Source organism: Phalacrocorax aristotelis, chromosome 10, assembly GCF_949628215.1.
Source record: "Phalacrocorax aristotelis chromosome 10, bGulAri2.1, whole genome shotgun sequence".
Taxonomy (NCBI): Eukaryota; Metazoa; Chordata; class Aves; order Suliformes; family Phalacrocoracidae; genus Phalacrocorax; species Phalacrocorax aristotelis.
In genome coordinates, this window is record NC_134285.1 from 19,617,901 (window position 1) to 19,630,228 (window position 12,328).

The 12,328-nt window shown below is 43.8% G+C and overlaps 2 protein-coding genes across 3 annotated transcripts in view; one reads left to right on the plus strand and one right to left on the minus strand.

Moving 5' to 3' along the window:
* Positions 1-2,849, plus strand: part of ITPKA (inositol-trisphosphate 3-kinase A) — a 38,438-nt gene extending 35,589 nt beyond the window's left edge. For both annotated transcript variants that reach the window (XM_075105580.1, XM_075105579.1), the window contains one exon: positions 288-2,849. In XM_075105580.1, coding sequence (XP_074961681.1) covers positions 288-491 — 204 coding nt within the window. In that variant the 3' untranslated portion in view covers positions 492-2,849. The remainder of the gene's footprint in view (positions 1-287) is intronic.
* LTK (leukocyte receptor tyrosine kinase) overlaps positions 2,548-12,328 on the minus strand; it is a 106,296-nt gene continuing 96,515 nt past the window's right edge. Inside the window, exons 27-29 of the mRNA XM_075105577.1 lie at positions 11,525-11,659; positions 11,109-11,199; positions 2,548-10,382 (exon numbers count right to left, since the gene is read on the minus strand). Of these exons, the coding sequence (XP_074961678.1) occupies positions 9,609-10,382; positions 11,109-11,199; positions 11,525-11,659 (1,000 nt within the window). The 3' untranslated portion in view covers positions 2,548-9,608. The remainder of the gene's footprint in view (positions 10,383-11,108; positions 11,200-11,524; positions 11,660-12,328) is intronic.

Here is a 12,328-nt window from a genome sequence, read left to right on the forward strand (position 1 = left end):
TGAATTGCTCAAACTGAGACCTGCTGCCAAGTGAGCTGGAGAATTGCTTTTCTTCTCTTTGCCTACTGGGCCCGTTTTCCTACCTACAGGCCCATTTATTTGTTACTGATTGATACGGTTGTGCAAATTGGACATGTAAATTGTTAACGAATAAGTGCAGCCCAAAAGTCTGTTGGGTCACGGGTGAGGTAGACATCTGGGGAGGCCATCTTCTCAGTGGGAAGCATTAAGTGACAGGGGAGAGCTAAAGAGGTGTGTTACCCACATCATCTCAATCTGTTTTCCAGGTCGTTGGAAGTTCACTACTTTTTGTACATGATGGCAGTGGGAATGCTAATGTGTGGCTGATCGATTTTGGAAAGACCACCCTTCTCCCTGATGGGCAGACACTGGATCACAGGATCCCCTGGCAAGAAGGCAACAGGGAGGATGGGTACTTGTTGGGATTGGACAATTTGATTGGTATCTTGGAAAGCATCACTGAGAGATGAGTTAAGAATGGCACAAAACTTGCAGGGCTGCTCTGTAACTTTCTGTTCTACTGGGATCACTCAGCTAGAAGGAAACCTTTACCTCCCTCCAAACTCCTGAGGTCATCAGTGCAGAGGGAGCTGCATCCAGAACCCAGCAGTTAGTCATCAAAATGACTTTGCATCGGCCCTCTATGAACCTAAATAGCTCCAGATTGGTCTGTATTGCACCAGCCGAACTTCAGACTGGTCCTCAGAGGATGAAGATCTCCATACTCAGGAATCACACCAACATGAGTCAAGAGATCTGTATGGTAAACCAGAAAGACTCTGATTTCTGGCAAGCAGATGGGACTCCAGATTACCTCTTAGTGAACCAGAGCAAGTGTATGGGGATTCAGGGTAGGAAAAACAACTTTTCAGAGAACTGTATAGTTTTGAAACCAGTGAGAGTGGGTTCCCCCCCGCCCCCTTAACTTAATTCCAAGTCTCCTTGCTCCTGTGTACACTATAGGTTGGACCAACAACTTCTGCTGCATTGTGTTACAGTGTGTACAAGGTAGAAATGGGTGATAATCACAGGAAACCTGGAGCAAAGGGAGACAGCAGTTTGTAGTGGCTGGATATGGTAACTGCTGGTGACCATTCCTCCTCTTCCCTACGCTAGCCTTGATTTACTTTTATCCAAGAACAACCTTTGCTTTTATGTAGCCTCTCAGGAGATTACAAATACTTTAGGGAGAGAATAGCAGCCTGTTGTCTCCAAAACATTTGACTTTCAGACTGGGTGGGCTGTTGGAAAAGTGCCTAGCCTGGCAAGTTTGGCCTCTTGCAGCTGAACTGCAGTTCTGAAAATCAGTAATGACTCTTTCACACAGACCAGGGAACTAAGGGTTTTTTTCAAGGCTTGTTTATTTTTAAAGTTAAAATCCCTATACACGTGCACACACATGCTCGCACTAGTAGCCAACAACCACTGCGATCGCTTAAGATCATGGTTTGACTGTCTCCTAATGCACGTGACTTCTTGGCTATGTTCCTGTTCCAAGATACGATGCTGAAACTTCAGTGTATAGACTGGTGCAGCGATCAGGAAGGTAACGTTTCTGCATTCACAGCATTACACTAATGATGAAATAATTCCCAGGCATCCTTCCTCCATGGCATCAGCTGTTAACTCAGGGCAGCTTGGGGGAAAGAATGTCAATAAATGCCCTAGTCCCCGTCTGGAATTGCAGGGCCATCTGTGGTTCATTCTTCTTTTGCTGTGGCCCAGGCACAGCCACAGAAAATTCACAGTGTTTAGGTTAAGATCAAGAAAGACTGAAGTGATTTCTTGTAATGGCTTCACACATACATTCTCTGTTGGTTGCTTCTAGTCACTTGAACAGTTCTTTAAATACTAGCAGTATAAATACTCTCAGTATTCACATGTTCACTCACATTCCAGGTTTTAACATTAATAATGTGATGATGTGGTTTTCAAAATGAGGACAAGACTTACATTACTACTTGGTTGTTAATCCCTTTTCGACATCTAATGCTGGTAATGCACGTTGATCAGAAATTGCTGTCTTTTGCCAGTGTCCTGCATTCAGAAATGATTCTGAGAACTTCAGGATATATGAAGGTGACTCCATGCTTTGGGAAACTGCTAGTTCTATAATAATAATGATCGTGAGCAAAAAAAGACTGTAGAGTCCAGGTCTGTAACGAAATGTATCTATAGCATTTGTAATTAGGAATGAATAGCCTAAAATAATTTCAAAAAGGAGTTACTTGTGATAACACACTACTATACTAAGAGATCAGTCAGTTTTAGTAACTTCTTCATCACCCCTAAACGAAACAGCAGTATTAAAAATACAAGCTCAGTTGTGGCCTAAGAGTTCAATGACATAGAATATGTTCTGTAGGAAGTAATGACACGTTGGAAACACTTCATCCTAAATCAGATGTTTGAAACTGGTAGGCATTTTTGCAGTTCACTGCAAATTCAGACTCCTGTGGCCTGGTTTTATTTTCATGATGGTATGTTAATGAATTTTCCACTTAAATGTTTCAGAGGGTTTACACATTATTTTTTTTTAAGTGACAGAGAGCCTTCCGTAGAGAGCACAGACATTATAATTCCAGATGCCTCCTAACTTTTGACCGGTTATGAGATGACAAATTAATCTGTAGTGAAATTCGTACAATTTAAAAAAAAATGTTTTCCTCCTTTCCTGCAGCCAACAGGTAAGCCACAGGGTAGCAGTGCTTAAGGAGAATAGGAAGTAAATAGGTCTTACAGGGGAGGACTTTATTAGCAATTGCAGTCTCATAGAAAAGGTATTGTAAGCAGTCCTACTATTAAAAAAACCCAAAACCACAAACAACCTAGGAAAGCTCAAAATGAGACTGTTAAGGTGATAGAATTCATTAGTGGTTTGCCTAATTAATCTTCAGAGTGAATTTTTTTTTCCTGTTACCACATACGTGAAGCTTTTGCACCAGTGTAACTTATTTTCTAGAGGATAAAGTTAGAGGGTAAAAGAGGATGCTCAAATGTCAGTTGAGAATTTGAGACAAACTTAGAATGACTGTCCAGTTGTAAAGGAGAACTAGAAGCAATGTGGTACCAGCGGCTTCAAAAAAAGCCAACTGCTGGTAGCACTTGGATAGTTTGCAGTATGTGGTATTGGGGGAAACCATGGAGAATGATCCATTCCTCTGCAGTAGTTGAAAAGGTCAGGGAAAAAGGAAAACCTCTGCTATAGCAGACTCTGGTCTGGAAATTCATTCTAGATGAAAAATGGTTCTAACAAGTTAGTTTTGAAGGGGCCCTTTGGCTTGCCAAGGGGTTGGAAGGGACTCTCCTGCTGCTGTTATAGAAAAGGCGGCAGCTTTGCATTAGCAAACTGCAAGTGTGGGACTGCAGCTGAGCACTGGAGCTCTAAGGGGCTGGAGGCCTCGATTCACATCAGCTGGTCCAGGCTGCCTGTCTGTGTGCACTTACTTGCTAGCACGAGGAAGCAGCATAGCCTTCTTTCACTATGGAGTCAGTTGCCTTGAGTAAGCTTGTATTTAACCAGTGGGTCAACATGATGCCTTTGCACAGGCATGTAACACAGAAGAGCTGATGCATGATAAAACGGAGGTACTAGTTCCCATCCAAGTCCAGAATGTAGTTCTTTAATGCCTTCGCTGATACTGCCTCACTCCAGAGACACTGCCAGCATGTGTGTTTCCACAGCATGGCAGGAGATGCTGTCCCAGCAGCACTTTGGTGCTGAACAGCTAACCTCTGACTTGGGCACCAAGGTCTTTACACTCACTAGTTAGATGCAGCAATGCTTACTGCTGTAGCTGCTGCAGTCCTGTGTGAACCTAGCAGTAGGACATCTCTCCCTCAGCTTTGTCAGTGACTTGTTTTTTTGGCCTTGCACAGCCCTCCTAGGCCTCAGTTTTCATCCCATTTTACAGCTGGGAATACTACATACTTACCTCACAGGAACAGTGTGAGGCTGTCCTTCATTATTGCTTGCGAGATGCTGTGAGGTTCTTTGGAGGAGGGCGCAATATAGAAAGCAATGCACAAAGAGATACATCAGCTAAGTTTAAAAATTGTGGGTGTTGGAGCCCCACAGGGATATAAATCTGGATGAAATTTAACCGAAGTGGTAAAAATTAAATCCCTCTTGATTTTACACCGGGGGGTGGGGGGGTGGGGGGGAGATTTCAATGGGCGTTGGACCAAACCCTTAAGTAGCTCAGAGGGCTCTTGCTATTTTTTTTTGTATTGTTGTTGTTACAATTTGTTATTCTTAAGGTACTGAGATCAAATGGCCTGTATCAGCCACAGTGCTCCATTCTGAACACTACAATGCAATGCTGACCATGGTCACTTTTGACATTGACTGTATTGGTTGAGTGCGTGTTACTCTGGAGTGTGTATGCTACTAAATAAATGCGACTGGAGGAAAAAAAAAGACATCCGCTGTGATTTGGCACAGAACAGCAAAATCTTTCTTTTTTTTTTTTTTTTTTCAAGAATTTCCTTAGGGAGGGGACAAAACCTATGTATTTCAGTGTTTCTTGTACTTTTAGTCTTTAGCATCTAATATTTCCTAAGACATCTAGACTCTTGGTTGCAAAACCCATTAGGTACATTTCCTTCAGAACCTGACCCACACAAAGCTTGACAGCTTCCTTTGAGGCAAGCTCTGGCTCAAAAATCTCAGTTCATAGTCTACAGTGTAGCAAAAAATTGCGCATCAAGAGCGGCTTGGCAGGCTCAGCTGTTCCACAGGGCAGTTCTGTGTGGCAGCAGGGAACAGGCAATCAGCCCTCCAGGACTGGCAGCACTTCTCAGCAAGAAAGAGTGTCCTCTTGCCTGTGTGCAAAGAGTACTTAGCAGAGAGGGAAACAAATAACCACCATTGGTGTCTCTTTATTTTGTGTTGCAGATATAGAAGTATACACTTGTCCAGCTTTAAATTGCATAGAAGCAGGCATGTCATCTACTTATGTACAGTAGTCACTCAGAAAGGTAAGTTGGCAAGAAGTGCTGCCATGGACAGAGCTAATGACAAATCAAAACCTCTTCAACTAAATGAAAAAGTCACGTGATGAGGTGGGAAGATGTTAGTGATATCATGCCTAAGGTCTCTGTGCAAGACTGAAAAAGGTAGGCAGCCAGGAGGAGAAACTCTCTTGCAGAGCTCTGCTGCTCGAGGGTCTGAGGAAGAGTGGTTGGTCCCTGTGGAGATGCAAATGCATTGGGGAAAATGATCCTCCCAGCAGTAGTGTTTTCTTCTTTTTCAGCTAAGTAGGAGGTGGAAGAAGTTACACTTGCAAAAGCCCGTAACTATTTAATTAGACTTGCAAAGCTTTCTCGGCACACACCTGCCCGTTGGCAAATCAGTGGAGAACTTACCTCAGGAAAAGGGCTGTTATGAGGGGACACCTTAAATCTGTACAGTTAAAAATTATATTTCTTTAAGGAGAAAAGGAAGATAGAAAACACTTAAGTTGAGGAGAGAAAAGATAACAAAGAAATCAGAAGCAAGAGTATCAACAAATGTGAAAAGAAAGCATAGAAAGCAAATTGAAAGTTGCATTAGTATTTCGTCTTTTGTAATTCAGTCCCCTCTTTAAAATGTAGGTATGAGGTTGTATGAAGCAACAGAAAGTACTAGTGATGAGCCCAGAAGGAAAAAACCCAGCAACAATATACACGCAAATCTAAAAACAAGTTGGTAACACATCAAAAGACACCCAGCAAGAAGAGCAATTTATACTATAATATAATCCTGTAAATGGCTGATTCTCCAGTGGGGAAGTGTTGGAAGACTTTTCACATGGATTACAGGACTGGATTAATCCCAGATCTCCAGCTCATGTCATTCCTCTAGGAAAGAAGATTGGGTTTTGGCTTTCAGTTGCCAAAGTAATCTAATTTTGACACTATGAATTCAACTCATTGATTATGCACTAAAAGTGTTTCCTTAAAAACCAGTTTCACGCAAGTTATATTTTGAAATGGTATCAGCTGAGCACTATGAAATCTGTGTTTGTATGAACAGTAAGTTTCAGTCTCAGAATTGTAGGACTGAAGCTGGTACTGTACATCATTGCAATTGTTATTTTTCTTCTTAGATAATAATATGGTTTGGACAGCGTGTAGCATTTCAGCATCACAACAGCAGTAATATTATTTTCTCCAGGATATTAATTAAAAATTCATTATCTGTAAGGGTTTTTAAAAGCAGCTAAGAGGTCAGCTATGCACAGAAAAATTTACAGGTCAAAGAGCGGTGGCAACTGTGCTGACAGAAGATCATTTACCTTTAGTATATGAGGGAGTTAAGAGCTTATGTAAACTTTAGGTTGCTAATGCAGAGTCTTTTAAAATTCCTGGCTCTTTCTTTTCCTGCCCATTTGGTATTTGCAGCTCTGTGTTCTGTCTCATTACAAGACACTGCATCTGGCTCAGTACATCCCTGAGCTACATGCTGTTGTAAACGACCAAAGTATGGCTTGGCAATAAATAGTCACTACAGGCTCACTCTGCTTTTACAGCTGATTTTCAACACCCCACTGTTGCTCACTCTTAAGATACTGGGCAGGATGGAGTTTTGTTCTGGCTCAGTGCAGCTTTGTCTAAGCTCTTCCTGTAAATAAGTACCTTGATGCAGCTATTCAGTAAAAACAGGTACTTGGCTGAAGTGCTGGACTGAAGGAACTTGCATTTTATTTATAAAATGAAGGCATAGCTGCAGCCAAGACTGCCTATGGCATTGGTAATAGAACTGTGCTCTTCTCTTGCTTCACCTTTCAAAGGTTGGACTAGATGATCCCTGAGGTTCCTTCCGCCCTGGGAGTCTGTGTGACTTACCTACTTTTACCACTATTGGCCTTTCTAAACTTGTGAATTAAGTTGAAGCAAGTGCTGCACGTGGGGAAAACAGTGGTAGCTCAAGCTAGGCTAACGATAGGGACAGCAGGAATCCGATCTGCTTCTCGCTGGAATCTTAGTATGGATTATAGTAATTTCCACCTGGAAAACTGACTAGAAAAAGTCTGCAGGGAGAGAAGGTGGTAGAGCTAGCTTCCCATGTCTTCTGAGCAAACCAGTATCCCATTCCTCACCACCAAAGTCCCACCCATGCCAACAGCAAAGGAGAATTGAAAGTAGAGTTGTTATGGGCCTGCAAAAGCATGATCATGACCACCAGTCCTCTGCTCAGGGTAGAGCCTGTTACATCAAGGGTTGGAAAGCCATCTGGAGTCACATCCACTGCAGCTGAACTAGGAGCACGACACTGCTGTGGCCTTTTCACAGATGCAGGGAGGAAGGGGCTGAGTTGCTGATGACCAGTTACAACTTTTGGAGAGTTTAATAGCTCACCTTTGGTGGGGAGGAAACAAACCAACCCCAAATGACCTACTAATGCATAAACCATAGGACTAACATAATCCAAAAAGTAGGGATGTTGAAGATGAGCTGGTGTTAGTCCAACTAGCTAAGTGATGTATTTGTTCTTGACTGGCATGGTCCAGAGGTGGCCAGTCTGAAACATGACCAAAAACCGTTAGCCTCTGCAAGAAGAATGAGAACATTTCCTGCTAACTAAGTGGGCTTTCCTGCCTCATCCAAGTGAGCTGTAGCAGCTCCTGCCTGTAAGATAGGACAGGCGGTGAGCTAAACAGGAGAAAAGCCAGAGAGCTAAAGCAAAGGTGAAGTGGAAAGATCTCTAAGCCCATCAGTCCCCACACTACTTTTGGACTTGCCCACGCACAGAGGGACCCCTCTGTTCTGAGCACCTGTCATTTCCCAACATGGATTTGGAATTATTTCCATACCATACGGGTCACTGCTGAAAGGTGGCCATCATCACCATGCAGGTCTGGAAGTGATGGTATCTCAACCTATTAATCCTAAAGGCAAAGGCCTAAAACTGTCGGAAGCTTGAAACAGATACCAAGTAGGACCTGAGCTGAAGATGGATTTCACTCAAGATTGATTCAGACGCTTCACTCTGAGTTGTGGTACGGAGAGCGCAGTAGTGGCCACCACTGAATGATGCAGCGGACGGGAAGGCTGCGTGTCTGTGCAGGCAATGCAAACCCCCTCCTGCCAGCCCACAGCTTCATGCAGCTGATTGCTAAGCATGACGCTTGTACCAGGGCGCCGCCTCCCTCAGAAAGGAACCAGAGAGTGCCTGCGACTGACATCTCACCATACAACTTGATTAGACATGAAGGCAGGATGTAGTTTGCCACTGGAGGCTGGCAGTGCAATATTCAGGCGTGGGACAAGGACAAAACGCTGCTGAGACTGGTCAGGCTTAATCCAAATAATTTACTTTTTCAGTCTCCTTATTTTGCGGGCTTTAACCAGTAAACATCAGTTCAGACCCTAAGCAACAGAAGAAAGCCTTAGAAATGAGACAGCTTCAAAACAACAACTATCTTTATCAGCAAGTCTGTTTGCTTGGAAGGCAAGAAGACATGCTGATCTGCTCAGGTGTATGAGGCCAAGGCATGATTTTAGCTTTCTCAAATGGCTGAGCTATTCTACCTTCCTGTGTAAAGTAGTGTTTGTATTAGGTGCCCCTTCACTCTGCCGCTCCCTTGCATTACTTCATTTTTACCTCAGAGGAGTAGGTATTAAACCCAAGACTGCCAGTATGCTAAATGCTAGACAGTTGCCCAAGAACCTCAGCTTAATGCTTACCAACATAGCACAGGAAATTACTTCTGAATATCAGAGTACTTACAAAAATGAAGTTCATCCCAAAGTAAAATAAGTCCATTAAAAGATAAAGACAGACAGGCCAATTCTCATCACCCCATGCAGCTCGCCCTTTCTTGAAAAGCCACCTGCCCCGTCCACACCAGGAGCTGTGAAGAACGTGACAAGGCAAGAAGCACACTTCCTTCACTAGTCAAAGGGGTACTATCAGCTCCACCAAATATTTTTTAAAACAGTAAATTTGTTCGCCTCTTCATTGCGTCTTTTCAAAGCACATGCTCGGAGAAGCCTGGATTCATTTTTTCCCCATCCTTCCTACTGCTTCCAAGCTGAGCAGTAGCTGTTTTCATGTTTTCCAGAGGTCTGCTAATAAAACAGCTGCAAATGGGGCCGCTATTTATTTACTTCCCTTACAGTGCATGAACATCATTAGTAAGTCATCAGGACTAAAAAGCTCTCGGGGAATATAGCAGCCTTTGCAAGCTGGTTGCTGCTGGCACACCATGCAGTTTTTGGTTTCTTCAGTCAGAAAGACGCGCAACCGGTGTTGGTCATTATTTCTAGCCAAATGCTGCAGTTGGATGGTAGGTCCAGTTCTTGTCACCTGAGCAGATTGAGGAGGAGTCCTTTCATTAAGTATTGTATCCTGAATCAGAGCAGCAATGCCATTGTTCTCCACTGCTAAGCTGGTTCAGTGGAACGCATTTGATGGACAGAGATAGAAATGTTACTGTCTGTCTTTAATGAGCTGAGGATCTGGCAGGGAGAAGGAGGAAGCAGAACATTGCTGATGTTGAAACGTCACCCATCTGAAGGAACTTAAATGGAGGAAGTAAGTGAAATAGGAAACAGTCCTTCCAGACACACACGTTCCCTGATCTTTGGAAGAACCATTTCTGTTATACTGGCGTAACACTCAGGTCGTCTGACAAAGACAGACCAGAGTCCCTCTCTCTTGATGTTTTCTCTGTTTTATGAAGAGGCTTTTCTTCTCTGTGCAGACTGGAGCTCTTTAGCACAGCTGCTCTGACCTCTGCTAAAGCTGATGGCTGGTGGTCAGTGCTATAGCACAGGTCATCATAAGCATAATTTACATTGCCACAGGGGAAAGTCTGGAGTTTTACCAGTTCAATCCCACCGATATCCAAGTGAGGGCAGTTGCTTCTACTTGGAGATGCTGGAGACGCCCGAGAGCTAGAAGAACTGCAATTCCCATCAAAGCCTGAATCTTCCCGGTCAGGAGTTGCTTTGCGCTTGGAGCTGGGGCTGAGGTGACAGATGTTCTCTAGCACCCACGATCCATAGGTTGGGTTCCAAAGATTTTTCGTTTTGTTTTTAAGTCTTTGGGTTGGTGGATTGCTGAGCTCCAGCTTCTGGCTTGAGGTTTGCTGGAACCAGGACCCGCTGTTGAAATTGCTGAGGCATGGCAGGCTGGGGCCTTGAGCAGTCCAGTTGCTCAGGTTCCCCACCAGTAGCTCTTGTGGACATTGTACAAGTTTGTGCCCAGCATGGTGGGAGTCCAGCGTTTTAGGTGTTGTCTGTGGTGTGAGAGACGGGCTTACCGACAGTGGCACTATCCCACTGGAAATGTTTGGGCGCATGACAGTACACCCTTCATCCTCTGGTGCGGGGCCGCACTCCATGGGAAGCTCAGTGTTGATCACATCAGGGTCCTGAAAAAGAGAAACAAGAATCTGTTACACCCTGAGCACCTGCAGGGGGACTGTCACATCTACATTTTTAAGCAAAATAGCTATGAGCAAAAAAGCTTTTGGCAGAGGCTGACATCAGGTTTGGACAATATGCCTGCACATCGTACAAGGTGCTATGTGCCATCTGGATATTGCATGCTTTAGGGCTTGCAAAAATGCTCTCTCATTTACATGCTTCCTTTGAGCAGAGGCTGTGCTTTGTCAAAAATCAGTGGCTAAGACGGGGGTCACTAGTATATAATTTCTTCCTTGGGAGGTTGGATCCAGGCCTGTAGTTGTAAAATGCTACCAGATGGTGAACTCACCATGCCATCTCATCCCCACCTCTGCTCCATATCAATTCAGCTGTGGCTTTCAAGCAATGTTAGGCAAGGTCAGCATACGGACCTTGAAAGAGATTCTAAATACCTTTCCATCACAAAACAAAAGACATTTTGCTGCTGAACAAGCTGAGAGTTGAAAGCATCCACCTGCAGAGGAACAGTATAATCTCATTTCAGTTGAGCTGAAGAGGGAAGAGTGAGGATGGAGACTGGAAAACCCAAATAGCCAACAGCTGCACCACAACTGAGAAAGTGATTTGATCAGTCTGTCAGGACTTCTCACTTGTTTTGGGCACTAAAGCTAGTGCCTTTGGATAGTTGGCATTCCATGGATTATCTTCCACCTGGATCCAAAGACCAATACCTGTGTGCAATATTTGATTCTTTCCAGGATGGTGGAGAAGTTTGGCCGATACTCTGGGCTGTGCTGCCAGCACTGTGTCATGATCCGGTACCTTAAAATACGTAAACAAACAAAAAAACTGATCAAGAAAGATAATTATGTAAAATGTGTTTCAGTGTGAAGTGACCAAGGGCCCAGAGGAACTGCCCAGGGCCCCAAGGAGGAGAGAAGAAGTGGACATGTCATTTCTGCATCCTTGGATCCTGAGCCATTATGGGACCACTGCTTAAAGCAAATCCTGTAGTGGAGGCAGCAGCTCAAGAGACACTCAGTGATACCCACCTAACACTGTGGGCAATCACCATTCCTTGACTAAAGGGGTCTAACCTGTTTGATAGCCACTGTCCTTTGGCTTGTGGGAGTAAGGAAATACTTACACTGGCCCTGGGCAGTTTTTTGGTGGATCCATTCTTCCTCCACTGGTGACAAACTCCAGCACTTCCTGATTGGTTTTGCAAGGGTAAGGCATGTAGCCTAGAGAGAAAATCTCCCAAAGCAGCACGCCAAAGGACCTGTGTCATAAACAAGCCGACAATACCGATTAGGTTTCATCTGTGCACCACAAACCAGGCATGAAGCTGTGTAGGTAACACCACAGCAACAACCTTTCAAAGCTGTAGGCCAACCACAGTAATGTGCAATTAGCATGATTATGAGTCAACTTTGATATGAAGATTAAAAAAAAAAAATAATAATCAAAACTATTGCTCAAGCTCCAGATAGCTTTGCAGAGGTCTCAAAATATTTGAATAACTCTGAAGTTGTTCTTTCTGCCGCATTTGATATTTCTAGAGCAGGAAATGCCAGAGCACCCTTTGCTATATACGGTCTAACAGAAAAGAATTGTTAGATCTGGCATGGAGAGTCCTACCTTACTTGGGAAGACTCGTGATGTTTGAATCCGTGTTTGTGACCAGGATGCTCAACAATAAAATTATGCGAGAGACATCCAGTGAAACCGAAAGGCAGCAGCATTTATGATATGGTTGCTCTCCTTTTTCACCTTCCCAGACCAGTTAGGCAGTACCGCTGAAAATAATATATGACTTAGACCCAGGGTAGTTGAGAGGGTTCTGCCAGGACTTCGACAGGGTCAGAATTTTAAAAGTCACTATTTGCAGCAAAGGTGGAAGAAATTTCCAGTACATGCATGTTACTTTACTTATAATAGCCTGTCACAG